The 27,812-nt window shown below is 52.7% G+C and overlaps 11 protein-coding genes across 11 annotated transcripts; 5 read left to right on the top strand and 6 right to left on the bottom strand.

Moving 5' to 3' along the window:
• Positions 1-22: 22 nt before the first annotated feature.
• On the bottom strand, positions 23-1,228 carry QC762_213570 (uncharacterized protein; the record flags this gene model as incomplete). The annotated part of the gene is made up of 3 exons (XM_062888244.1): positions 23-419; positions 487-998; positions 1,058-1,228. Coding segments are annotated over 3 exons (1,080 nt in total), but the record flags the coding sequence as incomplete, so codon positions are not given.
• A 1,231-nt stretch (positions 1,229-2,459) lies between these two features.
• Positions 2,460-5,179, bottom strand: QC762_213580 (uncharacterized protein). Its single transcript, XM_062888245.1, has 2 exons — positions 3,467-5,179; positions 2,460-3,401 (listed from the first exon to the last, which is right to left on the bottom strand). The coding sequence occupies exons 1-2, from the start codon at positions 5,064-5,066 to the stop codon at positions 2,605-2,607; spliced, it is 2,397 nt and encodes a 798-aa protein (XP_062746539.1). The 5' UTR covers positions 5,067-5,179; the 3' UTR covers positions 2,460-2,604.
• Positions 5,180-9,417: 4,238 nt separating this feature from the next.
• On the top strand, positions 9,418-12,378 carry QC762_213590 (uncharacterized protein). The gene is made up of 4 exons (XM_062888246.1): positions 9,418-10,886; positions 10,943-11,128; positions 11,203-11,375; positions 11,431-12,378. Exons 1-4 carry the CDS (start codon positions 10,602-10,604, stop codon positions 11,963-11,965), a joined length of 1,179 nt encoding a protein of 392 aa, XP_062746538.1. The 5' UTR covers positions 9,418-10,601; the 3' UTR covers positions 11,966-12,378.
• A 743-nt stretch (positions 12,379-13,121) lies between these two features.
• Positions 13,122-14,777, top strand: DUG1 (Cys-Gly metallodipeptidase; the record flags this gene model as incomplete). Its single annotated transcript, XM_062888247.1, has 1 exon — positions 13,122-14,777. The coding sequence occupies one exon, from the start codon at positions 13,122-13,124 to the stop codon at positions 14,775-14,777; it is 1,656 nt and encodes a 551-aa protein (XP_062746537.1).
• Positions 14,778-15,018: 241 nt separating this feature from the next.
• Positions 15,019-15,768, bottom strand: QC762_213610 (uncharacterized protein; the record flags this gene model as incomplete). The annotated part of the gene is made up of 1 exon (XM_062888248.1): positions 15,019-15,768. The coding sequence occupies one exon, from the start codon at positions 15,766-15,768 to the stop codon at positions 15,019-15,021; it is 750 nt and encodes a 249-aa protein (XP_062746536.1).
• Positions 15,769-16,252: 484 nt separating this feature from the next.
• Positions 16,253-18,410, bottom strand: QC762_213620 (uncharacterized protein). The gene is made up of 3 exons (XM_062888249.1): positions 17,665-18,410; positions 16,943-17,595; positions 16,253-16,893 (listed from the first exon to the last, which is right to left on the bottom strand). Exons 1-3 carry the CDS (start codon positions 17,698-17,700, stop codon positions 16,887-16,889), a joined length of 696 nt encoding a protein of 231 aa, XP_062746535.1. The 5' UTR covers positions 17,701-18,410; the 3' UTR covers positions 16,253-16,886.
• On the top strand, positions 18,203-20,189 carry QC762_213630 (uncharacterized protein). Its single transcript, XM_062888250.1, has 2 exons — positions 18,203-19,705; positions 19,767-20,189. The coding sequence occupies exons 1-2, from the start codon at positions 19,386-19,388 to the stop codon at positions 19,972-19,974; spliced, it is 528 nt and encodes a 175-aa protein (XP_062746534.1). The 5' UTR covers positions 18,203-19,385; the 3' UTR covers positions 19,975-20,189.
• Positions 20,190-20,287: 98 nt separating this feature from the next.
• On the bottom strand, positions 20,288-22,165 carry HIS7 (Histidine biosynthesis bifunctional protein hisB). The gene is made up of 2 exons (XM_062888251.1): positions 21,928-22,165; positions 20,288-21,861 (listed from the first exon to the last, which is right to left on the bottom strand). Exons 1-2 carry the CDS (start codon positions 22,048-22,050, stop codon positions 20,329-20,331), a joined length of 1,656 nt encoding a protein of 551 aa, XP_062746533.1. The 5' UTR covers positions 22,051-22,165; the 3' UTR covers positions 20,288-20,328.
• Positions 22,166-22,556: 391 nt separating this feature from the next.
• On the top strand, positions 22,557-23,814 carry QC762_213650 (uncharacterized protein; the record flags this gene model as incomplete). The annotated part of the gene is made up of 2 exons (XM_062888252.1): positions 22,557-22,643; positions 22,696-23,814. The coding sequence occupies 2 exons, from the start codon at positions 22,557-22,559 to the stop codon at positions 23,812-23,814; spliced, it is 1,206 nt and encodes a 401-aa protein (XP_062746532.1).
• A 636-nt stretch (positions 23,815-24,450) lies between these two features.
• VPS62 (Vacuolar protein sorting-associated protein 62) lies at positions 24,451-26,079 on the top strand (the record flags this gene model as incomplete). Its single annotated transcript, XM_062888253.1, has 1 exon — positions 24,451-26,079. One exon carries the CDS (start codon positions 24,451-24,453, stop codon positions 26,077-26,079), a length of 1,629 nt encoding a protein of 542 aa, XP_062746531.1.
• A 156-nt stretch (positions 26,080-26,235) lies between these two features.
• QC762_213665 (uncharacterized protein) lies at positions 26,236-27,806 on the bottom strand (the record flags this gene model as incomplete). Its single annotated transcript, XM_062888254.1, has 4 exons — positions 26,236-27,039; positions 27,069-27,365; positions 27,438-27,510; positions 27,568-27,806. 4 exons carry the CDS (start codon positions 27,804-27,806, stop codon positions 26,236-26,238), a joined length of 1,413 nt encoding a protein of 470 aa, XP_062746530.1.
• Between the last annotated feature and the right edge of the window lie 6 nt (positions 27,807-27,812).

Here is a 27,812-nt window from a genome sequence, read left to right as displayed (position 1 = left end):
AGATTGCCGCGAGGTTTGACGCATTGGTTTGACCTAGCGAGGGAAAGTTCTTCAGGTAGTATGATGCGAGAATTGAGTTGATGGCAAGCTCTCCACCGAAGCTGCATGCGTACGTCGCGACGTGGAAGAGGCCGTGGAGACTAAAACACACAGAGACTGCTTCCTTGACAGTGGGTTTGGCGATGGTTTCACCTTGCGCAGTTTCGATGGCTTCGGCTTTTGACAGTGAGGCTTCGTGGTCAAAGGCTGAAATGCTGTTCTTCTCAGAAGAAGATAGCTTCTCACCTTTTTCCTCGTCGGTTGATGGGGTAGCTGAGAGAATTGGGGGCTGGCCAGTGATGGTACCTGGAACGGCCACAATCTCTCCTTGCACGCCGTGTTGTTTGAGGTTCTCTTGAACATGCTGATGTCTATCGTCCCTATGCAAACTGTCAGACCAAACGCCTTCCAGAAACGAATTCACGAGCGGAGAAGAGATCAACATACCACTTCCCCATTGGCGTATCATCGCACAAAAACAGCAACCCCAGTCCACAGATGATCAGACAAACGAGCGGCACCACAAAGGTGATCCTCCAAGCCTGCCCAAAGCTGTGCCCCCATCGATACTTCAAAGAGTCATACACAGCAGGCATGATGAAGTATGTGATTCCACCTCCAGCATTTCCCCAACCTCCGCTCAGGGCATTGGCTGTTCCCACCACATTCTTGTCAAACCATCCCGTGCACCACACCTGGCAAGGTACAAACGACCCGCCGAGGATTCCAATGAAGAAACGGATGATGTAAAGACCAGTTGCGTCCTTGATCAACGGTGCCAAGCCAATCGGCACACTTCCTGCTAACAAAATCAAGCTGAACACCCTCCGGGAGCCAATCTGGTCGCATAGTGGACCAGCAATGAATCGCACAGCAAGAGTGGCGACAAGAGAAACAATATTGGAGTTGGCGACTTGTTCCTTGGTGAGGTTAAGGTCTTGTCTGATTGTGACAGTTAACTGTGCTCTCTTGGTTAATATCACTTGTGCATGAAGAAAAGAGACGATGGGGAACAAACAAGAGGTGGGAATGTGTACCACGCCCAGAACGAAAGCATGAAACCCATCCACGAAAAGAAAAATACACGGCCATGCGGGTCGACTGGGTTCAAAATAGGCACGCTGCGGGCCTTTTTGTTGACCGAATTAAGCACTGGGCGTTCCCATAAGGAAGAGGCCTTCAAACCCATGATGGCGGTGTTTTTGATATCGAAGTGGTCCCTGATTAGATTGATATGTTGTTGCAGTCGCGGCTGTGTTTGTACTCAAGGTGATGAAAAGGCTTCGCTAACGGAGCTGAGGTCGAGTGTGAGGTGTGCCCGAATGACCCAAAGAGTCATGATATCTTTGGAGAGGTTGAATCCAGTCATTTATTTCTTGGAACGAGCAGCCTTCGATATGTCTCCCTGCTTCAAAGATCTCCGGGAAGTCCACGCCAGATAGAGAGAAAAGAAACATCTCCGCCATTTTTCGCTGCCGTGAACTGTGCGCTCGTGACCCCACGCCGAGATCGTGGCGGAACAAGGTCAGCCTTATCTATTCTTTTCCTGGGCAAGCCCAGCCAAGTTTGGTCGCAGACCAGGGTAGCTTATCTGTTTCAGTGCTAGGGGCTGAGGTGGGAATGGCCATTGGTCGAGGACGACAGGTGGGCTTGGCAAAGATAAAGATATGCCAGGGGCTTGTTGATCTGGTATAAAACATCTGGTTTGGGTCCGGAACGTTGCTTGATGGTGAAAGCTGTCGGTACTTGAGGCGCAGATGTCATCTCCGCGGGGCTCTAGGAAGGCATGAGGATCAGTCCGGGAAAATGGTGAAGGCATTTGTTTCTGTGCGTGGCAGGGAAATGACACTGGCAGCTGCTCCGCCCTCCGACAAGCCGCATGCCCTTATCTTGAGGATTCGAGTTTTGTATCTCCGGGTTGTATTCATGTTATCGGGTGCCAATCAGGGGCTCTCGATAAGGCGTACGATATATCAAACTGGCGATAGCAGTACCCCCAGCGCGGAAATGTCTAAAAACGACCAGCTGGATTAGTTGATTTTGGAGTGCCTTACATGCAGAGAGGGACAAAACTTGATGACGGAGTGCATGCAGGATGGCCTGTTAGTCTCAGAGCCTGGGTAACAGTTCTTATATCTGGGTGCAGTGTGTCAAATATCTAGATATATCGTCAGGTTCTACCATTCCATTCATCGTTCATCGATCAGCACACCATCCCAGGCTCTATTTAAAATTAACAGAAAGTCCTGCCCTCCTTCAGTCTTCAACTAAGCACAGAATTGCAACTTGCTTAAAGTTAGGAGCCTATAGCTCAGGGCCGTGCCTTGGCAGGGCTCAGGGGCTCAGGGGTGGTTCAGGGGTTCAGGGGGGCGGAAGCCGGGTTCCTTCATCAGAGAATAATGGAAAAGGTGAGACATAAACTTCTAAGCAAAAGGTTATAGTAGGCAGGTACTACTTGATTTGATGGGTTGGTGTTAATATTTGGGACAGAAGTTTCTCTGGGGTTATTTATATCTACCTACGTACCTACCTAGATCCTCTAAACTCTTCATCCGCCTCCTGAAGTTACACCTTCTTCTCCCCGACCGAATGTCCAACATATGAAATAGCAGACAAAATCTCGCTTGACTTGCTACTCTTGAACGCATGTGAGGGTCTGTCGGCTTCTCCGGCAGATCTGCTTGGTGGAAAGAATGCTTCGCCTCTCGCAGTTACCGGCGAGGGTGCAAACCCTGCGTCACTAGCACCGCTGCCAGGGACGGGCTCCTCAACTGGTGCAGCAACCATCACCCTTGCCTTGAGCCAGACCAGAGACGGTGCTTCGCTATGACCGGTGTCAATAACGGCCTCTACAGCTGGCTGGACAACCATGATGACTGGTCTCCCTTCGTTCTCGTCCTCCTTCTCCTCGTCTTTCTCGGGGTCGGCCATTGTTTGCCTCAGCACAGTATAGCTCTTATCCTGAGCCTGGCAGATCTTGACGGATTTCATGCCGTTTTTATACCCGTTTTTGAACTCGGGTAGATCTTTCCACCTCTTCAAACGAATTCCTCCAGGCCGACTCCAGAGTTTGCATGAGAATCGTAATGCGTCATCAATCATTTCAGTCAATACCCTTTCAAGCCGTTCAATTCCCAAAGCATCCTGGTCATGGAGCAAAAAGCGAGCTGCACCTCCCAAGAATCTGTCACGGAGCTTTCGAGCGTAATTCAGTCGTGAATCAATGAGCGCTTGTCGGGACCAGGATGCTGAGCATGTCGAAGATGAGGAAGAAGGGCTCAAAGCCATGCCCCCTGTCGCAAATAACCGCATCATATGAGCTCGCCAATGCACTTGTTGAGAGTAGGGCGAAGGATCTTGGGCTGTGTAGGTCCTGAGGTCAGCAGGGAATGGCGGGTAAGGTAGGTAGATGAAGCAGTCAACGTACAATCTTCCAGCATGAATTGCAGCCTCTCCATGTCACCCTTCAGGGGCAACCCTAGCATGGATGCACATCCTGCCCCCAAGGAATGTGTCATGGACATAATCAACGGCGGTGGATACTTTGGGCTCTTGGGCATCTGGTAGCCGGAGCCATAGCCAGAGCCCCTAACACTTTCCCGAACACCGGCAACGTTGTTGCCTCCGCTGCCAAATGCATCCATGTTCACCTTCAAACCTTCGCTCACAGAGCCCAGAGCATGTGGAGGTAAGCTGGCACTAGGGCTCTCCAAGGTACCCAAAGACGTTGCCGTGAATACCCAATAAGGGCTTTCCAAAACTTCGTCACAAAAGAAATTGGCCAACATGGCCTGCAAAAGCGTATGGGCAGCTTCTTTTCCTCCATGCAAGATGGCAACCGGCAGCCTTTCCAGATTCGTAAGCTGCACAAAACCCCTAACATCCGCACATATCTCTTGTAACTGTGCTGGATGTAGCCCGTCCACCAATCTACTGGGATCCCGGTGCCCATATACCCTAGCCCACGCTCTCCATGCAGCGTCTTGATCAGTGAACCAAGTTGCTATCTCATCATTTGAAGCCAACGGTCTGGACTTTTTGGGGTTTGGGTGGGTGCTCGAAAGCTCGACAAGTTGAGTGCCTAATTCATGGATCCGACTTTGATACTGATCCTCCTTCTCTGCGAACAATCTGTGCCAGTGTTGATTGTGAATTCCCTGTTGTTGCTTTGATGCCTCTAGCTCTTCCACTGCCGCAGCAAGCTGATGATTCAAAGTGGCCACCTGTCGTATCAGGTTTTGGTTTTCCGCCAACAGCTCCCTTTCAGTGAGCTGAAGTGCTGCAACGCGCTGATAAAGACTCTTGTTCTCAGCTGTTAGATCACTGAGGCTGTCGATCCCGCTCGGCTTTTCGAATTCTGGTGGTTTTCCAAGTTGAGAAGCCTGAGGAGGGCTTGGGGACTGGTGCGGCCGCATAGATTTGAGAAACCGGTCGACTTTCTCGTCGGTGCGCATTGCTTCCACTGACGTACTCTTTGGCACCTGACTCCTAGCATGACGATGCTGCTTCTGCGTGCTGGTTTGCGATTGTTCTTCTTCAGCGAGGGACAAAACAGATGCAATGCTTCTATCTCGGCTACCTTCCCGTCTCTCACCGCGCCCACGTCTTCGCTCATGGGGGCGACGGTTTGAAGAGCTCCTGGAGCGCGATTTGCTGATACTGGCAGAACGGGATCCATCCCGCGAATCGTTCCAGGATCGGTGAACATGATCGACTAGAACAGTGGCTGAGGGAACGATGAATCTGGCAGCTTTATCTCCAAACTCGGCAATTGTGGAACTGGGTGTGGCAAGCTCATCATATTGATGTTGCAGGGTACGATTTGAGGGCCATTCGTGTCGAGATGACGTCTCAAAAATAGCGTCAGACCCTTCTTCCGGGGGAATGCCTGCTCCGGATGTCAGCTCTCGAGAGCCGGCTTTTGCAGGAGTCGGTGTGGTTCTCCGCAGATCATGTTGCCGTGATTCCGTTTCAAATTCCTGACGCAACATTGTTCCCTTAGGTGTTTGTCCCTGACGCGAGGTCATGCCGTAAATATTGACATCCAAACACCTGGGGATAACCGAGAACTGTGGGCTTCAAGAAGGTTGCTTGCGGACAGTCTCACGCGGTTACGGTTAACTTGTGGAACTGCGGGGAATATCTCAACTGGGGGCTGACAGACATGGCCAAGGAAACCCCACGTGCTGGCACTGCAAAATGGTTGGTGCCCAATCCAGTTCTCTGTGCCACACAAGAGGCGACTGGGGTTGATGAGCATCTATCATACCTACCTAGGTACAGGATGTACGCACATATGCCCTCGATAACCATGACAGATACTTGCAACACAAGACAATTATATTCTTGCTACGAACCGCGAGCACTTTCCATGATAGTGCTAGGTATCGACGTAGCTGCTAGGTACTCTGGGCACGCTTTCTTCGCGCGAGGGTGTGGTGATTCGTGGTGCAAAAATGAGCGGCAAGGAAAAACCCGTAGACAGGGTGCAACCGCCACTGTCCCGCCTGATTGGAACAGATTTGAAAATGCACGACGGTCAGAGTTCTGCGCCCTACGATTGGCGGAGACATTTCCTGTTGGCTGCAATGTGATGGTGCCAAGCTGTCAGATTCAGGGCGGCAAGGTTCTCGAACCAATATGAAAATCCTTATCTTATCTACTAACCATGCACCTAGCCATCAAAAAGATGAGGTATGAATAGCCTTACCTACGTGATGGTAGGTTAAGTCGTTCTGGACGATGAATCTGATTTTCTCTGGGGTAGCTAGGTACGTGGAACTTTTTTGCAACTTCTCGTATCTAGACAAAAGAAGGCAGTTAAAGACATGGCGGTATCCTCTCCTGCACAAGAAGACAGGTGCTCTGCTCAACTTAACACCCGAGCTGACAATTTTAGTATATTGTTTTATATCCAATAAGTCCTTGGGTTTATAAGGGTGGGTTTTGCCGGTTCCAAGCTCCTCACGAGCGTACGAACTGGTTTATCCCGTCGAATAAGAACGTCTTCGTTCGTATGATGCTTCAAGCAATTTGTGGATCTAGAAACCTGACACTAAGACACGTTAAAAAGCACACAAAGGCAAGGCTTGATTTATAATAACACGTAAGTGAAGGTAGAAGGAGGGATTTAGTAAGCTTGGTGGAACCAGTTGGTGGATCAGATGCTGTTTGAGTCTAGCTATAGGCAGTTATAATTTCATGCCCCAAATCAACCGTCTGGGTTCGAGAACTCAGCACATATTAATGTTGAACTATATGCGCTGCAGAGTTTAAAATTGAAACCGTAATTCAAACCAAGAAAGACATCTACGGTGTTCTAGGTTGGGAAGGTACCTATCCATTGTGACGGTTCCCGTCAAGTACTCACCAAATCTAGGTAACTAGGGCAGATTACTAATAGAGAAAGGTCTTCGAAAGGCCTAAACACGCCTAGTGACATAGGTAATCCCCACGATACCCTTTGTAGAAATAGGCACCTATGTAAAATAGAAGCCGCCATCATTGGATTGGTGATAGTAAGTAAGGTAGGTAGGCGAACACTATGCATGTATGCTAAGCGGGTCAAAAGTTCCCTTGCATTTCTGTTTCTTCCAATAGCACGATAGCCATCATCGCTGTAATGGAAACAGAAATAGGCGACTCACCTTAATACGATATTACCAAGTCTTTTCTCGAATGTCTTCTCCTAGGCATAACTAGGTAACGCAAACATCCTCCTTCCTGCCGCCAGTTGTTGACTAGGGTTAGGAGATCTGAGCTCATCTATCGGAAAGAAAGTGAATAGACTCAGAAACAAAAGCTCATGCTACCGAAGTTGGAAGATGCAATGAAAGCGTAGCTTTAAGGGCAAAGATGACAATTGATCTAGAAGACCTGGTTGTGTAGGTGTCTTGGATCCGCTGCGGCTATTGGCTCCAAATGAGTAGCTGGCTGGAGTGAACGGTTCAAGAGCACCCGCCGAGACAATGAATCATCAGTTGGCCAGTAAATCTCTCAAGGTATGCCCTTCTCGATTTTTATTTTCTGCATATTTTCATTCTTTAAGTGGAAGTGGAATTCTTCCCGTCCATGTAGTTAGGAGTTGGGAAAATGACTACTGCATGACCAATGCTCCGGCTCATGGGAAGACGAATATCGATTCTGTCCGTGAAGAGACTAGTGGAGTGCCACTCCATAGGGTAAGGTACCTATATACACCATCGGTCAAAGCAATGGCGGCATGCATTGCTCATTTTATCTTCATGGTTTGGCGCAGTAGTCTGACTGCTATTTGACACTGTCAATCCTTGGTCAAGGCCCTTGTGTCTCAGTCTGATTAATCATTGTACCGAAACCTAGCTTAACACATACCTGGGCATTTTGCGCGTTTTTCGTGCATCGGGCATACTCCACGTACCCAGGCTTTGCGATTCAAGTTTGGCAGGTCAAAGACCAGCAAGAGGCAATGGACATGATTGCTCAATACCAAGCTATGCATTGTAGTACCCCCACCTTTGGTGACTACAACAGTCCTATCATCGATCCCTGAGGTGCCGCGGGGAGTCATCAAGGTCTGGACGATGGAATCACCCCTCGTTATCCTCTCATCACATTGCTAGCTTCTACATTGAGGTTTGGGCCCCGCAACCGACACAGATACACTGCGTGTTATGCCATCATACTTGGCAGAACGGGGCCTATAATGGGAACATGCAGCCAGCCTTACCGATATGAGCAGCCGCAAAGACTTTGTCCCATGGTGGGGAGGGAGCCAATGCCACTGTGGTATACTGGCGGGGAGAGGCATGCAGGAGTTGAGGTATATCGTGTCTTGGGTTGATAGACTTTATGACGAAAGGGTTTCCAAAGACATATATAGCTACCTACAGGTGATATCAAATGGTGGTCGGCGGCAACCTGCAAGGTACCTACCTACCAATACCCTTTAATCAACATCTTCAAGGTGATCAGCGATATCCATGTCCCCACCAAGCACTTCAAAAATAGAACCTACAAGGTAGGTAATTCGATCGATAGCTCCTGAAGATGATTCTATCGGCAGCTGCAATAGGAAGCTGATGTAGAGGGTTCTAGGTCGTGGGGAGATGCTGTAGGATGACATTCAGGGGAAGTGGCTTGAGTCGAGACCAATGGTGTGTGTAACCTGCACGTTGCCCCAGTCTGCGGCTGGTCAACTATCGAAAGCCACCCCATCGACATACTGGGTACCTATGGTAATCCCGCAGTCTTACCTGTTATGTCCGTAATGCGTGTAGTGTAAGGTCGGAGGTATCACAACATCGGCTAGCGGTCCTGAATGCGGAAGTTAAACAAGAGCTGCTGGAAGGCGCAAATGCAGATCACTGCTAGCCAACAGTCACTCGAGACACCTTGATGGCATCCCCTCATCCTGTCTCGGAAATTGTAAGCCAGCGAGGCCAGTTACATTCGGACGACAGACTAACTGAGAACAGGGCACAGGTGGACGGAACTTGGCAATTACCCGATATGGAAGGCGAGCACGATAAGGGCCGGCAATGATCCATGTCGGCTGCTATGGTGTCATGGGCGATTGCTAGCGGAGTGAGAGTGGGTTAGCACATGTTCACCGGCCGCCAAGTTATCCACCACCCCACACTCTCCCCCTCCTCGTCCTCTGCCCCTTACCCCTCCAACCCTCCAACCACCTCACTTCATCTTCGCTGTCTGTCTGATGAGATATCGTGGATATGTGGCTGCATATGGTCCCGTGGGGGGTTGATTCTCGTTGCTTCTTGCACTCTGCCGCTGGCAGCTGCAGGAACACCCAAGAGGTAAAAAGCAAATTCAAGTGCCCGACTTGGTCTCGGCCAACAAGTCGGCGTCGCAACAAAGAAGAGTCAATTTACCCAAAACACCCGAGAGTCGGGACTTGGGATGACAGAACCTAGCGATTGGGACGGTCAAGACACCAAGCAACCCTCGATAGCTAAGCAAAACTACCTCGGAGCCCCAGAGGGTCCTCAACTGACCAAAAACAATGCTTTGAGAGTTGACTAGTCAGCAATGACCTCAGTTCTTCAATACCACCTGCCCAGCTCGTGCGACAAAACATCGGTCATCGCGCACGCGAACACGGACCTATCGGTAGATGGCAGTCTCTGGCAAGTCCCCTTCACCTTTCCCCAGACACCCCACTTTCATCGCCGCCACTCCCGAGGACGTCGGCTTCCTTGCCGCTCGCCTGCACGGATCAGGACTCGTCAAGCTTGGTCTGTTGCAGGTTAATGGACCAATGCGATCGCGCCATAGCGGACACCCTTGACAAGGTTACATCGAGATATGGTCTGCATGACCAACTCCCCCAAACCTCCAGAATCGTCTCTGGAGATTTGGGATCCCTTCAGTTTGTCATCGAATCTGTTGGCACAATCACCACGATTAGCCCGGTATCTCGTCCAAAGGTTCAAGCGTGGGGAGACCAGCTGTGAATCAGCCTTGAAGTCAGACCTGAATTCAAACTAACGAACGCCACCAGCCAGGCCTGTCCACTGTGAACAACTTCTAGAAGGTCTAGAGACGTCCTCAACCATCCCACAGTGGCATCGAGAGATAAGGTGATCGCCACAGTCCTACCACATGCTCTGTGGTGAATGCAGTGCAACGGCCTATCTGGAGATATCGAGGAACATGTGAGCTACCAAGACAATCTTCCGAAACGACTGTGCTCGTGCCATGTCGAAGTTGTCTTAGTTAATATCGATAGGGTTGGTCAAGAAGATGGCCGGCAAGTCTTGAGTCCAGTCCTGGTACCATGCTATCCCCTCGCATCATATCAGTGGTTGTGTTAAGCTGCCACCGTTGCGCCCAGCGCTTCTCGAAGCCGGTTACATAGACGCCCAGGCTCACTTGCAGGGACTCCTCGTCGAGACGTTGGGCACCGGCACCTTTTGTCCCCAGTTACATACAGCAAGATCGGCACTTTGGTGAGTTAAACCCGATCCGTAAGGTAGTCGACGTCTGAGGGCTTAACCACACTTGGCGCCGATGGGCAAGCTACCGGCTTGCCCCCGAATAGACAGGTAGATTCAAGCTACCTGGTTCCTTACACCACGGGAGCACCCGCTCTCTTTTGCGGGGCGTAGTTGGGCGTAGCCATGGACGGCTGAGCAAACCAAAGTGGGAAGGTGTATTATTTGTCCCTCATCCTTCCCCCTGCTAAGAGCTCTGTTCACAGCCGCGAGCTACTCGCTGCTGGATGGTGTGGCCACTCTCACTGCTGCCTCCCACTGCTGTCGTTCATTCTCCGCCGCGATGTCAACCACCCAGCAGTTCTGTGTATGCGAACCTTGAGCGCCTCCCTGGCTCCCCACGTTGACCCTTGGCCTACCTACCCAGCACGACGTGCTGGTAAACGAAACCGGAAGGTCGTCTGTCTCCCGTCAACATGGCAAAGATGGCGTTTTCCTGGATCTAATGGGCCCCAATAACCATAAATATGACCACATCCTCCCCTTCATGATGGTCTTCTTTTCTTCTCACCCTCATCCTCAACATCATCATCTCACCTCTCCAGTCCTACCCGGTCCAACTCTGACAAAATGCTCTTCTCGGCTGCTGCTCTCCTGGCTCTCCTGCCCGCGGCTCTCGCTGCCCCGGCTACTTCCGGTCCCCTTGACAAGCGCGCACCGATCATCTCGGCCCGCGCTGGCAAGGTCGTTCCCGGCAAGTACATTGTCAAGCTCAAGGATGGTGCCTCCGATGCCGTCGTGAACAAGGTCCTCGGCAAGCACAAGGCCGACCAGATCTACAAGGGTGGCAAGTTCAAGGGCTTCGCTGGTGCTCTTGACGATGCTTCCCTCGAGGCCATCCGCTACCTCCCCGAGGTAAGAACTCATTAAGATAATCCTGACCAGCAGATCAGAACTAACCGCTCGCGCAGGTTGAGTACGTCGAGGAGGAGGCCGAGTTCACCATCAACGCCGTCGTCTCTCAAACTGGTGCTCCCTGGGGTCTTGCTCGCATCTCCAGCCGCACTCCTGGTGGCACCACCTACCGCTACGACGATAGCGCCGGTGCCGGTACTTGCTCGTACATTATCGACACTGGTATCTACACCGCCCACTCGGTATGTATCTTTTCTTTTGCTGCACGAATCTTCGCCGAGAGTTGTAAAGCAACCAAGCTTACGCTCCTCATCAGGACTTCCAAGGTCGTGCCATCTGGGGCAGCAACCACGTCGACAGCTCCAACACCGACGGAAACGGCCACGGCACCCACGTCGCTGGCACCGTTGGCGGTCGCCTCTATGGTGTCGCCAAGAAGACCACCTTGATTGCTGTCAAGGTCCTCAACGCCTCCGGCTCCGGCTCCACGTAAGTACAGCCTTGCTTGGCCAAGTATCTGTGCATTACTGACCCTCTCTTTCAGTTCCGGTGTCGTTGCTGGTATCAACTATGTCCAGACCAACTTCCCCAGCCGCAACTGCCCCAACGGCACTGTTGCCAACATGTCCCTTGGCGGTGGCTACTCTGCCTCCATCAACACTGCTGCCAGGAACCTCGTCAACGCCGGTGTCTTCCTTGCTGTCGCCGCTGGCAACGACAACGCCAACGCTGCCAACTACTCCCCCGCTTCCGAGGCCTCTGTCTGCACTGTCGGTGCCACCGCTAGCAACGATGCCCGCTCCACCTTCTCCAACTATGGTGCCGTCGTCGATATCTTTGCCCCTGGCACCAACATTCTGAGCACCTGGATTGGTGGTACCTCCGCTACCCGCTCCATCTCCGGTACCAGCATGGCCAGCCCCCACATTGCCGGTCTCGGCGCCTACCTTCTAACCCTCCAGGGCCGCCGCACTCCTGCTGCTCTCTGTTCCTACATTGCCAGCATTGCCACCAACAACGTCATCACCAGCGTTCCCAGCGGCACCATCAACAAGCTCGCCTACAACGGCGTTGCTTAAATCGTTTCCACTTCTGGATAACAAGATTGGCGGTCTGTTTTAAGATCGGGACTGGAGGAGACTTACCCGGGAGAGACTTGGATGAGGGATGAGGGATGATACACAGATGGGTGAGTCGGGAAATTCTAGACAAACCAGTGATAACTGGCACTCCCAAAGCTTTTTGTATATAAGGAGGAGTGTGTTTACTTGTTTGCTATTTCTCTTCTTGTTTCTTTTACATAGTACAAAGTAGCTCGGTTTCTGGGGCGGTGGATCGGCCAACCATCGTCTCGCAAAAGGAACGGGATGAATTGACGATGTTGCAAATATTTGTTTCATGCTCTGTGACCAGGGGATTTCCAGTTAATGCATTCAACGACAAAGGTTGGCCAAACGCGGTTTGGCGACACAATACACGTTGCTATGGCAATGATAGGGGTTATGGAAAAGGGGTAACGGCCCCATTTGAACTTCAAGTGGACCACCACATGCCAACTTCCATCTGCACTGAAGGTGGACAGAAACGTAATTGCCAGCTGTTTGCTTGAATGCCTCAAAGCATAAAGATAATTCTCTCGCGGCTCATATAAAGCAAAATTTCAAGCGATAAGCCGAACTGTTTGGCAGCTTTTCACGCAAGTAGGATGGACAGGTATCATTGAACTTGCGGCCTAAGTCCTTCTACACATGATGTGACAACCTTTTTGTCTTCTCGAAGCTAAAATGATATTCGACATCTTTATTGCGTAGGTAAGGCAAGGTGTTTCTGCCACCGGCAACATGGGGAGTCAGAAACCGAATTCCCGTGTTTTCTGTGCTGCGACTCCTCAAATCATCGTTCAACTTTGGGGTGGAACCTGAGCTTTGGTGCCTGAGATGGTCACCAAGTGATGGGATACCGCCCATAAACCTTGGGGTAACCTATCGTATGCATCACCTCAAACCTTACGATGACATCGAGATATTTGGATGTGTCTTGCAAGGTTTTGCTGCACAAATAAATGCCTCCAAGTCGTGTGAGCCCGGGGCGAGGATCAAGCAGATTTGTTAACTTCCACAAACAGTTTAGCGCAAGGGATTGGATTGTTGTGGGGTGCGGGGCTTTTCGAAGCTTGATGGAAGCTGACGGTGCCGGCCCAAACTAGAGCGGTTCAACATCTTCTGCTCATCCGCCATGCCCCGCACACCCCTCTCTCCCCTCTCTCTATCAGTCAGCTTGCTCTCCTCAAGCGCCCCTCGTTATCGTTTGCTGGCGAGGCCATTTCGACCTTCCATCACCTCTCCCACCTCCCGCAGCTTTACCACCCGCCCATTTCTCCCCAACACCACCTCTGCCAGATCTCAGCTGCAGAGCTCCCGACCGTATCTAACCGAAGCTATCCGCAACCTCCAAGCAAGAAAAATGGCACCCCAACTCGATGGCTACTTCAAGCAGGTCGACGACATGTCCGATGCCTTCATCGAGCGTCTCCGTCAGGCCATTGCCATTCCTTCCATCTCGTCCGAAGCCGCCCGTCGTCCCGATGTCGTCCGCATGGGCCACTGGCTCGCCGATGAGCTGAACAAGCTTGGTGCCCAGGCCGAGCTTCGTCCTCTGGGCAAGCAGCACGGAACGGACCTCGACCTTCCCCCCGTCGTCCTCGCCCGCTACGGAAATGACAAGAACAAGCGCACCATTTTGGTCTATGGCCATTATGACGTCCAGCCGGCCGAGAAGGAGGATGGCTGGGAGACGGAGCCCTTTGAGTTGACTGTCAAGGAGGATGGCCGCATGCTGGGGCGTGGCTCAACGGACGACAAGGGCCCTGTGCTTGGCTGGCTGAACGCTATCGAGGCCCACAAGGCCGCCGGCATCGAGTTCCCCGTCAACCTTCTTATGTGCTTCGAGGGTATGGAGGAGTATGGTTCCGACGGTTTGGACGATCTGATCAACGCCGAGGCCAAGAAGTACTTTGCCGATGCCGACGCCGTCTGCATCAGTGACAACTACTGGCTCGGAACCGAGCGCCCTTGCCTCACATACGGCCTTCGTGGGTGCAACTACTACAGTGTCGAAGTCTCCGGACCCGGCGCTGATCTTCACAGCGGTGTCTTTGGTGGCACAGCCCAGGAGCCCATGACCGACTTGGTGCGTATCCTGGGCTCGCTCGTGGACACGGATGGCAAGATTCAGATTCCTGGCATTGCTGAGCAAGTTGCCCCCCTTACTGCCGAGGAGGATGGTCTCTACGATGGCATCTCGTTCACCATGGAGACCCTCTACGAGTCTCTGGGTAGCAAGACGACCATCTTCGATGACAAGAAGAAGACGCTCATGGCCCGCTGGCGCAACCCTTCGCTCTCTATCCACGGTGTCGAGGGCGCCTTCTCTGCTCCTGGTGCCAAGACGGTCATTCCCGCCAAGGTCATTGGCAAGTTCTCCATCCGCACGGTGCCCAACATGGAGATCGAGAAGACCAACGAGTGTGTGGCCAAGTACGTCGAGGATGTCTTCAAGAAGCTTGGTTCTAAGAACACAATGAAGGTGTATCCCCAGCACTGCGGCAACTGGTGGGTGGCCAGCCCCAAGCACTGGAACTTTTCGGCTGCTGCCAAAGCTACCGAGCGGGTGTGGGGCGTTCCGCCCGATTTCACTCGCGAGGGCGGCTCTATTCCGGTGACGCTCACTTTTGAGCAGGCTACTGGCAAGAATGTGCTTCTTTTGCCAATGGGTAGCTCGACGGATGGTGCCCATTCCATCAACGAGAAACTCGACAAGCGGAACTATATTGAGGGCATCAAGCTTCTGGGCGCATACCTGCACTATGTTGCCGAGGAGCCTCAAAACTAGGTTCTTGGTGTGTGATTCAACTTTTCAATAAAATCTCTGGCAATATCATTCTATTCTCTGACTTAGTTTTCCTCTATATCCCCCGGATGCGCCATCAATCTGAGTATTGCTGTTGCTATCTGCTTGTGTCTGATCCAATATATGTAGAAAGGGTATCATCCCGAAGAAGAAGAAAAGTGCCGCGCCCTTGGGTCTACCTGTAGGCCATTAAGCAGCTCATCTGGCCAAGAGAACTTCACGTTCACTCGTGTCCTCTTTCCAGCCCTACATCCGCCCTTCGCCTTGCCGCAACATCCTCGGCGTTCCACACGCCGTTGAACAGCTCCTCACACTCATCCTCATCGTCCGAGTCAAATAGGACACCTGCCACACACTCGGTCCCGGACCTATCTCCACTACTGACTCTTTCCAGCGGTTCGAACTCTAGTCCCTGTTCCACAACCACTCGCACAACCTCCAGTATGAACTTTCCAACCTTGTACTTTTGAGACGGTTCATCCGCCTTGACGTACTTCCATCCCAGCTTTGTTTCGCATATGGCGCAAAAGATATCGGCAACTTCGTGAGGACCAGTGGCCAGTTGCCTTTTTTCCGTGGGTCCCAGCCGGATGTTGTTCAAACCCAGATTGGGGGAAGAGAAGCTCTGTTCTGGGCTCCTACCATCGTGAAAGGAGGGGCAGGTGGGGGCAACGAGAACAGCTTTGCCGTGGCGTCCATGGAAGCCTTTGGAAACGATCTGAGAGTGAAAAGCAAGATGGGAGCGGCAAGACAGGCAGCGAATGAGGGAGGGAGAAGTCCGACCAAGCCTATTCTTTGGCTTGGATGAACGATTGTCTGACAATGTTAGATACTCTGTGGGAGAGGAAGGTTTTCGTCGACGGAGGGTAAAGGCCAAGGAAGGCAGAAGGTAGCGTGGGAACTTGGGGTTGGAAGAGTTTGGTTGGGGCGGTGAAGGGGATGATCGGTTGAGAGCGATGAGCTCCCCAAACATGGTGATTTGTTTCGAATTTGTGTGAACCACAAATGTAGAGAAGTTTGAAGGGTCGAGAATTGTAAGAGAGAACAGCACGGGAGCAAAGTCCGATGATACTAGGTGATATGGTGATAGTGGTCAAAAATATCACCACATTTAGCGTACGTTACACTACGAACAATAAGACGGCAGTTCGGTAGTTTGTCTTACAAGACTGTAAAGAATGAGCAAAGAATAGCAGCGTCTTTTTAAAATCACCACCTTGTTTGCCATTCATCCCATTTCTATGCCCTGGACGAGTCATCTCCCTCGTGCACATTCTTGGTACCCAAACGGAGCCACCTGACACAGATCCCCCGCCTTCCAGTGGCTTATCGATAGCAGTTGTGGGAGAACCAGGTGGCCATGCGGGGTCATCCCTGCTCCAAGTGCCGGTGACATCTGCACGTGTGGAAGAGCCCCTCCACCTCGAGGTTGATGTTTGCAGTAATACCTACCATGATATCTGTCGAGAGACAAGGTGATCAACCTTCAAACTCTATTCCAGCCTAGTTTTGATCTTGCAAAAAAAGCCACGTACTTCCAAGCCAGTAACAAAAACTCAACCCATCCCCGCAAGAGCCCTGCCCCCATCACTCGGCTTCCTAACCAGATTTTTGTAGCATGATCAACAGCCTCCCTTTCCCACAGCTGCAATGTGATCTCCCCCTTCCACACTCTTGCAAGACCTAAACAATGTCTGGCGGCTTGCTCTGTTGCAAGGGCAAAGTGAGGCCGGAAGGTAGCCAGTGCATCGCCCACCAGCAAGACCCGCCCGTCGAAGAATGTTGCTTTCGAACACAGAGCGTCATTCACCTTGGTAATAAATGGTTGCTCTGTTTGGGTAAAGAGTTCTGCAAAGGGGCCTGGTATCAAGGGAAGCATGTGAGCCAGATGAGACTTCCAAATCTCAGCCCGTACGAGTCCGGAAGGAACGGTATTGGCGTGGAGGTGTCCATTAGTGTCCGTTAAAAGTTCCGCAAAGTTGGTCTCGGGGGTCTCAGAAAGGTTACAATACCAGACCCAGTTTATCAGCCTGGTGCCAGGGGTAAAGGATCCGGAATCGGGCGGGATTATGTAGCTATATAGTAACAACATCAACGCCTAGATCTTCTAGCATGAAACTGATGTCGACACAGACTGGCGGACTTACCATACAATGTAGGTCCTCTTCAGCAAACTGAGCACTGTCCGATCTTGAAAATACCGGGCCGTTTCAGGTGACACTTTGGCTTCGCAGACGGTTCCTCTCCAGGAGACATATCCGGAGTACTCCTTCACCACAGGGGCATTCAACAAGCCCCTGACGGTCGAATGTAGGCCATCAGCCCCGATAACCAGATCAGCCACCGAACATCTCTCTTTTCCATCCTCGCCCAGATACCCAACAACCACAACATCTGATGTCTTCTGCACGCTCGTCACCCTCTGACCAGGGAGATAGCTGCATTGGCCATCTCCGGCCCTAGCTGGAGGCGGGATGGTTACAGCGTCAGACGCCAATCCATCAAAGTTGGCTCGCAAGATCCGATACAACACACCCCAGCTGGTGAGGTGTCTGACGATGCCGGTGTCTCTCCAATACAGGTTCTGACGGTATGCAAATCTGGTAACGACAGCTGGTTGGCAAGCCTGAACACCCGTATCATTGTATAAGCGAAGAAATTCCTGAACCGAGGGACCAAAACAGATGCCGGCATTGTGGCTACTGCGCCTGGGGTTGGGATCTTGTTCCAAGATGATCACGTTGGCGCCATGACGTTTGAGATAGATGCCATGGAGGAGACCAGCGATGGAGCCGCCAACCTGGGCTGGACGTTAGATATGGCTGCTCAGATGTATGAACTGGGAGTTTTGGTGAGTCAATGTGCTCACAATGATGACTGATTTGGGCATTGTTGCCATCGTCATAGCCCGGCTATCCTGTGATCACAATAATACCTTATACTGTCCAGTCGAGTCGAGGTTGAGCAAACAGAGAAAAGAGAGCAAACAGAACAAAGGACTCGACAGGTTCAGAGAGGTCGTCAAGATCGGAAGACCTGCTTTTGCTCAGCTACCTACTTAGCCACTCGGGAAGCGCATCCAATTCTTGTCCAGAAGGCGCAACCGTTGGATTCAGCAGAAAGAGCGTCACGGTTCGACAGGTGTCTTGCACTGTCCACAATGCAATACCGACCTCTGAGAGTGCATAGCCGACAGATGAGCCAATGATTCAGCCGTGGCGCTCCTGTGTTGGTTGACTTGAGTCTGTTCTAACTCGTCCATGGCGAGCCGCAAACTACACTGACGGGAATGGTACAGCGGACTCACAGCTACCGAGGTGCATATTTCCATTTCACAATGGTTGAAATAAGAAAAGGCAAGTTTGTATCTGCATAGACAACAAGAACTAAAAACCAAGAACCAAGAACCTCAAAGCAGGACAGGGTATTGAGCGTCAAATCTAGGACCGAGCCCCGAGGGGTTCGAGGTGTCGGCCCTGTGGGTCTGACCGCCTACCAGACGCCGATCGTGCAATCCAGGCCGATTAGTCTAACTGACCCCAGATCCGTCTTCCGGTTCGCCGTCTCGGAATGCGAAAGGTAGTTTTTGTAACCAACAATAGCCCTGTAGTCCGGTCTTGTATTGATAATTATGCTGTATATACGGTGCATGATGACTAAATCTCGCTGCTGAGTGAGTTGAGATGCGAGTTTTCCGCTCTCGAGCAGTCCGCCACTGCCCCACCCTGAGCACCACGTGATGGGATCTGCTTGGTTGCCAAGTGGCGCCAAGCACCCCCACCTTTCGTTGTTTGAATGGCGAATCGTTGGGCCGCTTTGGCCTTCCAGAGATTTCCAGGTTCATAAAACCCAAACCATCTCCCCATTCTATTCTTCCTCAAAAACCCTGGAATACCCCTACAGTTTCGACAGCGATAATCTCTGCGATTGACACCACCCAACCCCGACAGCTTGCTAGCTACATCACTGCATAACCTACCAAAACCAACCATTCTCGCGATCCATCCATCTTGACCAGCATCAGACAGACGTCTTTCACCGGACCAACCATTCGCTTTTGCACACCGACTAATCCGTCTTTTTTGGGCCTTCCTCTTTCCCAGTCGGCTTTACAGCACCAACCCCTCCTCCATCACCCTTTCGTCTCCCAGAGCTATCCCAAGCAGCCAACGTGGCTAGAAGCAATGGCGCCAATGAAACATAACAATAGTAACAGTAGTAGTAATAATTACTACGGCGAGGACGTTCTCCGTCAGGCCAACATCCTCGCCAGCTGCTACCTCGTCGACCCGTCTCTCGCCTCCCTCAAGGGCCTTCACTACTGCACTACGGGGCTCGCAGGGGCCGAGTGGTATTCCTGAGGTCCCTTCGACGGGACTGCCATCGCCACCATCAAGCCCCCCCCTCGCGGCCATCACGACCAACAACGAGCTTGCGCTGACTCCCAAGGCGAGGAGTCATGTCAGCCGCAAGCAGAGCAGTGGTCATGATACTAGCATCGGCAACCACGAGTTTGCACGCCGACGAGGGGGGGCAACACTTCGCATCAGGGAAGAATGTGAGAGGTTCTTTTGCGAGACGCTGCGTGCCATGTTTCTGGGTGAGAGAAGCGAGGCGCGGCAGGGCTCGGTCCTGATGGGGGTGTTTAACAACAATTCCAATACTCGGAACCAATATGCTTCCCAGCTCACTCCGCCCGAAGACTGTCCCTTGAATTCGCACACCATGGGACCCCCGGGCGCTGGAGCGGGGATTCCGGCCTGGATGGAAATATGGGACTACGCCGGCGGGTGTTCGTTCAGAGCCTTCCTTGCCGAGAACGTCGCTGCTGGTGAGGAGGACGGGGTGGAATCCAGAACCCTGTTTGTCTTTTTCGACCGCGATGTGGTGAGCAGGGATTTGAAGAAGGCGTATGTCGACCCCCCATTGACCCTCTTGCTGTGTTGCTCCAGACTTGCTGACACGAAACAGACTGGTGGCACTGATTGAGTTGGCCGATGGTCCGCTTGGTTGTTCACACATGGTGATTGCCATTGAGCGATGCATCCAAGAAGAAGACGCCAAACCTTTGACCAAGGGCCTGCAGTGGGCTGGCTTTTCCTTGACGACGTTGGACTTTTGGTCCTCAGGTTACGATGTGATTAGTAGCAAGTGGCTTTTCATGGGCATGGAGCTTTAAGGGCTGGGCGCCAGGAGTTCTCTTTCCGACTTTGGGTTTTTTTCTTCTTACGGCCAAGACGATGCATCAGCTCAGCTAGGACCTGATTCAGTGGGTTTCTGAACTTGAGGCGGCATCCGTTCTATACCACTTCCTTTTAGCTCACGACGGAGAAAAATTGCATGTGTGTTCTTTTTGTCATTTTAAAAAATGAATACGGAGGGTGATGTCCTGTGACCGGTTTTCGCGTCTAGGTAGAGGGCTGTTGAGGCGGCCAGTGCCACAGTATATACATTTTTTCAATCATTTACACGCTGATTGCTTGCTGCTATCTACCTTGAATTTCACCTGCTTTTCTCCAGAACTGTACACATCTCAAAACTCCCCCTCGAATTTCCTCACCACTAACTTTTTGCCGGCCAGATAATCCTTCACCTGCTGTACCGTATACTCCCCTCTATGGAACATACCGGCACCCAGCGCGGCGTCGGTTGTCGTCTCCCTAAACACCTCATCAAAGTGTCCAGGATTTCCCGCACCACTGCTAGCAATGACAGGTATCCTGACAGCCCCCTTGACCTGGTTGATCAACTCGAGATCAAACCCGCTGTTTGTGCCGTCCTTGTCGATGCAGTTGAGAAGAATCTCGCCCGCGCCCATTGCCTCGACGGCTTGGGTGAGCTCCACCACGTCCAGATCTCTCGTCTCCCGACCCCCCTTGATTGTGCAGGCATACCAGCAGTACTCTTCTCCCTTTGGCCCCGGAAACTTTGTCTTGAGAGTGGCGTGACGTGTGGCCTCTTGTTTCGGCACATAAACCCTCTTGGGGTCGATGCTAACAACGACGGCCTGGTTGCCGTATGCTTTGCTGATCTGCTCGATGGCCGTGTTTCCAAACAGCGTCTTTCCAGCATTGTAATACTCCTCGGCCGCAATGACAGCATCTGAGCCGATGGAAACCTTGTCGGCGCCAGATTTGAAGTACATGGTTGCTATTTCGAGGGCCGAAACCTTGGTTCCATCGACGTCAACGGTATCCCTGATGCCACCGCCGATCGTCAGAGGAACAAAGACTGTCTCGGAAGTGCGCCGGAGGATTTCGAGCATGGGGAGGTCGGCGACGGGGCAGTCACGGAAGGAAGTGATGTTGAGAAACGTGACCTCGTCAGCACCCTGTTCATAGTACTTCTTGGCCATTTCAACCGGCTTTCCGAGGTTGCGGACGTTGCGATCAGAGCCCTTTTCCCGCACATCATACTGATCGCCTTTGGTGACAACGAGATCACCCTGGTCGTTGGTGCGCACGTCGAGGCAGGCAATGACACGGCGCGTAAGGCCATCTTTGGGAACGAGTTCGGCAGCGATGTTGCTTTCTTGTGGGAGATGCTCGGCCAGCGCCTTCGCTCCCGAACCGTCGAGGAAAGATCGGATCACTCGGAGACCGGCGACGCCGCTCTTTTCGGGGTGGAACTGGGTGGCCAGGACGTTTCCTTTAGCCACGGCGCCGACAAAGGTTTCGGTGCCATATGTGCCTGTTGCCACGGCCCAACCATGGCTTTCCAGCTCGCCCTTGACGTAGGGGTATTTGTACGAGTGCACATAGTAGTATTTCGAATCTGGGCTCAAGCCATAAAGCGTTGGATTCGTGGGACAGGAAGCATTGTTCCAGCCAATATGGGGCACAGCTTTCACACTGTCGTCGAATCGATCGAGACTTCCTGGTATGAGACAAATACCCGGGCAGTCTGCGTCTTCGGCTGAGCTGGAGAAGAGTGCCTGGAGACCGACGCAAATGCCCATAAACGGCTTGCCGGCATCAATGTGGGCTCGGATCGCGGGGAGGAAGCCGGCGGCGGAAAGCTGCGAGAGGCAGTGGCCAAAGTGTCCGACACCAGGCAGAATCAGTTTCTACGTGCGATACCCAGCATGTCAGTATTCCCTATCCTCCTCTCCGACAGGGCGAGCACACAATACCTCTGCTTTTGGGACATCCTCCGGCGACCGGATCCACTCGACCACGTAGCCACACTTTTCAATGGCGTTCACAAGACTGCGCACGTTGCCGGCGACATAATCGAGAAGATAAACCTTTGGCATTTTGATTTGCGACTGCAACCAGGGAGGCTTCGAGACGATTCAAGGTGATGTTGTCAGTGGGAAAGGGCACGACGGGAATACCTATCCAATGAGTCAACCCCTGGTGATCCTCAGGGCAGTGATTCAAAATATTCGCGGGGCATTTCATGGCGGGGCAATGCCCCGTCACAGCGGGTGAACCCACCACTAGGTCCACGCGATAAGCCAAAGTTTCCCCGCTATCGGCATGCCGGGTTCGACGCGCAGCGTTCTGCCAATGCTGACCGCTAACTTTTGACAATCAATCCATCGGAAGCTCAGCTGCGACCCCTGCAAGTCTCCCATTACCCAGACGGGACCTCGGAAGCCACCAAGCAACTCACCGCAGACTTGTCACTGTGTCGACTCTGAACAGCAGGCCGTACTTTGGCAGGCTACCTTACTTCACACCATCCGCGAAGCCTACAACCCCCCGTAATTCATCTTCAACTCTCATTCAGCGGCAGCAACATCTCGCGCGCAACGCAATGCCGTCGCATGTCGAGGCTAACCACGCTCTGCTGGTAGAGAACGAGGACGAGTGGGAATTCGAGTACTCAGCTACCGAGAAAGAGGCATGTCGGCGACTGAAATCCTGTGAGTCGCACACGCTGACAGCTTCCGTAGACCTACTACATTACCCTCGATCTCTCTGTTCGCGACTTTCTCGAGCGCCGAACCGACGACATTATCCATAACACGCGCGGGGGCTACCGAGTTTGGTACAACCCACTGTTCAATGCCGCCGAGCCCCAAGCCTCGAATGCGGCCTTCATTGATGACAAGGATGTCGATGATAACGAACCACCCGAGCGGGAAGAAGCTGACAAGCGCGACAATTCCGGGCTGCAGCCTCCGCGAGCGCCGACAGAGCCGCCAGTCGATCCCCAGTTGAAACTCGACAATGGACAAGATAGAGACTACATGGAGTTGCCGACCAACACTAATGTGTCGGCCGAAGAGATCCAGATACTCGACCTACACTCGGAAAGGCCCTTGGTATCATACCGCAACCACGTGTTTCGCGGTTCATGGTGCGCAAACATTGGCACCGAGATGATATTCACCCCCCGCGACGAACAAGTTCCTCTGCCCGCCCTGAGGAACTTGAACCAAAACATCGATTTGATCGCGGCCAGCGCGTGCAGAATCAACTTTACAGAGACCACTCTTCGCAACAAGAACCCTGCGAATGGCCATGGAGAGCAGGACGATGCTATGGGGCTTGACTCTCAAGAGGAAGACTTGCCAGCTCGGTACAAGCGCAACGGTGGCATCTACGTTCATGTCGGCGGCGACAAGAGCGGGCAGCGGCAGCCGCAGGCGCACTTTCTCGAGGATCTCATCTCCCTCAAGCGCAAACGTAACGAGACGGACGAAGTGACCATCACATCAGTGGAGACGCACCAGAACCGACTTATGGTGGAGGACAGAGCCGAGGAAATGAGAAGGAGGAAACTGCATCGTGACCAGCAGAGGAACATGAGCCTTCGAGAAAAGAGGAGGGACAATATACAGGCTGGGCTGGGGGTGGAGCAGAGGCCATATGGACCTGTCAGAGGGTCGGGAGGGCGCAGGAGGCCTAGGACAAGGGCGAGGAGGACAACGTTAGTTCGGAGGGATACGTCGGCGCTGTCGAGAGCAGGGACACAGCACAGGACCGAGTCAGGGAGTGTGTTGCAGAACCAGCCGACACCTCGGAGATGGGACGAGCTCAAGGGATGGAGGAGTGAGAAACATGATTAATGACATACGTAGCACCCTAGCCATGTCCTCCCAGCCCATCCAGGTCGCAGATCCTTGGCATTGCCCTGTGAACAGGCGGGAGGTGGGGCCTGTCATCCCAGAATGGGTTTTGGCGGCGGGGTTTCCGGTTTCTGTCCAGCGCTAAGAGTTTCGAGCAGTAGAAGATCAGGTACCCATCCTTCAGTGGAGATGCCGCTACGGCATAGGTACCAGTACAAGTCTTGGCTGACGTGCGTGGACGCTGCCGGGCTCCCGGCTTCCCGTTAGGTTGTGACCCCAACTCCCGGATATCCCAGGGCCACATGATTCCTGCATGCCTTGACTTTTTGTCCCATTGTTGATCCTTTTTTTTTGCCTTTTCCATCTTTCCTCTTCCCTTTCCTCCCAAGTATGGTTGATGCCCTCATCCCGCGCACTCTGCGGCCCGGTTTGTCACTCTTTATTCCCATCTCTGCGCTTCATCCTGTCATCCTGTCATCCTGCGTCCCCGCTCCGTTTGGCGGCTTGGTGCTTAGCAATCCCACGTTATTTGTTACCTAACAACCCAATGCGGACTTGCGTACATGAAGCAGCGGTGACACCACATTCCTACATTTCCCCCATCTCGAGTCCTTCACCACCCTTAGAAACATCAACATGGCTTACGGCATCCGCCGCCTCTCATACACTTTTGCCTTCTTAGGTAGCATCATTTTCGTCCTTTGGGCTGTTCCCCGTGCTATCAAGCCCACGCAACCTGACGAAAATGAGACCGAGCGAGACAAGAAATGGATCAATTCCTCGCCCAACTTCCTCGACCGCCAAGCTTGTCGTTGGTTGGGCCTATGCGGGATTCAGCACATACGGTGGGATGCTCCAGCCTTGTCCCACGGCATGGGCGAGGCCGTCATGGATGAATTACGAAAGCTGGCTTTGGCGTGGGAAGGCGAGGAGGAATTTGAAAACACGTGGGACCAAGAGGAGGGCTGGATGGAGGCCGATCTGAAGAGGAGAGGCGGAGAGATGAAGGCAAAAGTGGTCGAGAAAGGAGCGGTACCCGACTTTGTGCTGGATAATGCCCCATTGGTGCACTTGTACTCTGGCGAGAACTTTTGGCCATCGGATATTGCAGAGCATGTCAAGCACATGAAGGTGGAGTCCTCGTGGGATGGCGAGAATGGGAAGAAAGACCTGGCGCTGGACAATCTGGGGCAGTTGAACGGGGAGAATGGGACTGTCTTTCTCACCAGCGTCGATGATGTCGAGAGCAGGCCTGATTGGTTACACAGCCAAGTGGGGGTTCCAACCCCTTTCGATGATGACGACGACGATGATGGCAATGACAATAACGACAAGAATGGCAATAATGGAGCGGACTGGGGCTCGCACGACGGTCAGCCTCGCAGAGCAGATGACGGAATGACTTGGTGGGATGCAGACAAGCAACACCCACCTCACCGCATAGCCGCGCCCAAGAATCTGGGGAGAGGCTTGCGGCGAAGGGCTTCACCTGCTCAGCGGCCAATGGTTGGTAGCTTTCCGGAGAAAGGCAAGCCCGACGCCAGCGGGTATTCCAAGGCACCTGCCGTCCTGGTCCTTGTCGACAAAGGAGCCGGCATCCTGGATGCCTTTTGGTTCTTTTTCTACAGCTACAATCTAGGGCAGACGGTTCTCAACATCAGGTTTGGCAACCACGTTGGCGACTGGGAGCACTGCATGGTCCGGTTCCAAAACGGTATTCCACGGGCCATGTTTCTCAGCGAGCATGCCGGCGGCAAGGCATACACGTGGCACGCCATGGAGAAGCGGTCCCAAAACCACAGTAAGCCGGCTCGTCCAGTTATCTACTCCGCTGTTGGAAGTCATGCCATGTACGCCAATCCTGGGCTCCACCCATACGTCTTGCCTTTCAAGATGCTCAAGGACATCACCGACAAGGGTCCACTCTGGGATCCCGCACTGAACAACTACGCCTATTGGTACGACTACGAGGTTGATCACGAGGAATCCAAGGCAGTCCCGGCAGGTCGAAACCGAACGAGCTTACAGCCTGCGTCGTCAAACCCAGAAGCACCAACGTCCTGGTTCCATTTTGATGGGTACTGGGGTGATGATGTTTATCCTCTCAGTGACGAACGACAGTGGAGGCTCTTTGGTGAGTATCACTACATCACCGGTCCGTTAGGCCCCAAATGGAAGTTTCTGGAGCGGAAAAAGGTGTGCCAGACGGAAAAGTGCACCATCGTCGACAGCATCGAGGCCGGAAAGAAGTCAGCTTGGTATTGAGATGGACAAGACAGGATATACGGCGTTGCTTGATACCCCCTATGGTGGTTGTGTTTTTGTTTGGGTCATGGGATAGAGGTAGATCTTGTTATGTGTTACGACCAATACGGATATGAAATTTCTCTTGCTCCTCCGTCCTAAGGTACTTGAGATCACTCAGCATCCGTGCCATTCACAGCCACCACAACTGCACTGCCCAAACCTCATCTTTTTGTCTGCTTCCGAGTGGTGTGCGTAGGATTCAACAAGCGCTATTAGGGGCAGTAATAACAAGACGATGGGTATTAGCTGCCCATACCCTAGCCGATTCTCCGCCTGTTGATGCTCTCCTTCCATCTCTGCCTGCCCCCATCTTCGATCTTCGGCGATCCAAAAACATCCCAGTGCAAACCAAACCATCATCTCGAGCACGTCACACAAATCCGACCCCAACGCGTTCCAGAAGCAAAACAAGAGCATCCTGGCTGTCGAGACCATCATCCCGACAAGGCCCTGCCTGAGCCTCGGCACAGGGAATTTGTTGTCCCGAGTAAGAACATGAGGCCTCAGATGATCCAGCCAGTACTTCCTCGCTGTAACCGAGAGCTCCAGCATGCGCGCCGAGTAGCCGTACACAATCAGCACCGTGTTCACCGCCACCCACGTCTCCGGCTCGCCGCCCCAGGGGTGTGTCAGCGTACATTTGGCGGGGCAGGCCATGATGCTGTACCAGTACTGGTATCCCCCCAGCGTGGTGGCCCAGAGGAGAAGAGCGGCGAAAACAGCCATGAGGACAAGTCGTATTGTTAACGGGAGGCGCACCGTCCAGGGCCGGATATGAGTGGGTCGGTGGCCATTTTTGGCCGAGATTCGTGGGTGGTAACGGAGAACCAGCAGCGAGGAGAGATGTGTGGTGGACGAGAACCAGGCCAGGTCAGAGGCGATGGTGAAATGATAGACCGACATTGGTTCATCATGTCGCTGCGGTACAGGGAGGCGAGCGCACCGACGAGCACGGCGAGGCCGGTGACGAGCTGGGTGTCGGAGAGGGAGATAACGAGATCGGTGGCGCAGGCGGCTATGACGGGAATGTTGACTCCATGAGAGTGAAGAAAGACAACGAATGGTTGGGCGATGTATTGTCTTGAGACATGATTGGTCTTGTTGAGAGTGGGAGGGTGGGCCAGGGAGGATGGAGGCGGCCAGGTTCCGTCAGGAGATAAGGGGCCATCGGTGCGAGTGAGGAGGAGGGTGAATGTCGTGGAGATGACGGTCAGGAAAGCAGTGATGAAGAAGGCGAGGATTACCTAGAGCTCATCGGAAAGCTGATTAGAAATGTATATGGAGCTGCCAACAAGCGCAAATTCAACATCACGTACACCTATCCCGGCCACCTCGGGGTCTGCTTTGAGGCGCGGGCACACGCAGTTCTGGCTATCGAAATTGAGACAGCTAAAGGCATGCTCGTGTATTCAGTATGAAGTGTCAAGGTCTCTATTCCAGCAGTACAATGTGCCGTTCACGTGAGTATGAGCTGGCTGGTTGGGGAGTATCGGCCAATTGCATTCTGGTGTTTGTGTTCGTGACAGGAACATGTAGTTTTGGGCTGGCCTCAGTATCAATCTTGGAGGAGAATACCGGGTGACTCCTCTTTTCATGTCAATGTCACTGGAATTTGAAGGGATGTGGGTTCGGAGATTCGTCAGGGGGGATTCAAGGGGGCCGGTGAGGGTTAGGGTCAGCTCCATGTCCTC

The sequence above is a fragment of the Podospora pseudocomata genome (genome assembly GCF_035222375.1).
Source record: "Podospora pseudocomata strain CBS 415.72m chromosome 2 map unlocalized CBS415.72m_2.2, whole genome shotgun sequence".
Classification (NCBI taxonomy): Eukaryota; Fungi; Ascomycota; class Sordariomycetes; order Sordariales; family Podosporaceae; genus Podospora; species Podospora pseudocomata.
The sequence above is the reverse complement of the archived record's forward strand: the minus strand, read 5'-3'. Positions and strand labels throughout refer to the sequence as shown.

Bases quoted from the DNA above. Each gene is read 5' to 3' on its own strand.
- QC762_213590 (XM_062888246.1), top strand. From the start codon at position 10,602: ATGCTCTTCTCGGCTGCTGCTCTCCTGGCTCTCCTGCCCGCGGCTCTC. The intron at 11,129-11,202 runs GTATGTATCTTT...GCTCCTCATCAG, and splicing joins GTATCTACACCGCCCACTCG to GACTTCCAAGGTCGTGCCAT. The intron at 11,376-11,430 runs GTAAGTACAGCC...CCTCTCTTTCAG, and splicing joins GCCTCCGGCTCCGGCTCCAC to TTCCGGTGTCGTTGCTGGTA.
- QC762_213630 (XM_062888250.1), top strand. From the start codon at position 19,386: ATGTTTCTGGGTGAGAGAAGCGAGGCGCGGCAGGGCTCGGTCCTGATG. The intron at 19,706-19,766 runs GTATGTCGACCC...GACACGAAACAG, and splicing joins AGCAGGGATTTGAAGAAGGC to ACTGGTGGCACTGATTGAGT.
- HIS7 (XM_062888251.1), bottom strand. From the start codon at position 22,050: ATGCCAAAGGTTTATCTTCTCGATTATGTCGCCGGCAACGTGCGCAGT. The intron at 21,862-21,927 runs GTATTGTGTGCT...TATCGCACGTAG, and splicing joins AGGATGTCCCAAAAGCAGAG to AAACTGATTCTGCCTGGTGT.
- QC762_213620 (XM_062888249.1), bottom strand. From the start codon at position 17,700: ATGACGATGGCAACAATGCCCAAATCAGTCATCATT. The intron at 17,596-17,664 runs GTGAGCACATTG...CGTCCAGCCCAG, and splicing joins TGCCCAAATCAGTCATCATT to GTTGGCGGCTCCATCGCTGG.
- QC762_213580 (XM_062888245.1), bottom strand. From the start codon at position 5,066: ATGACCTCGCGTCAGGGACAAACACCTAAGGGAACAATGTTGCGTCAG. The intron at 3,402-3,466 runs GTACGTTGACTG...GGACCTACACAG, and splicing joins GCAATTCATGCTGGAAGATT to CCCAAGATCCTTCGCCCTAC.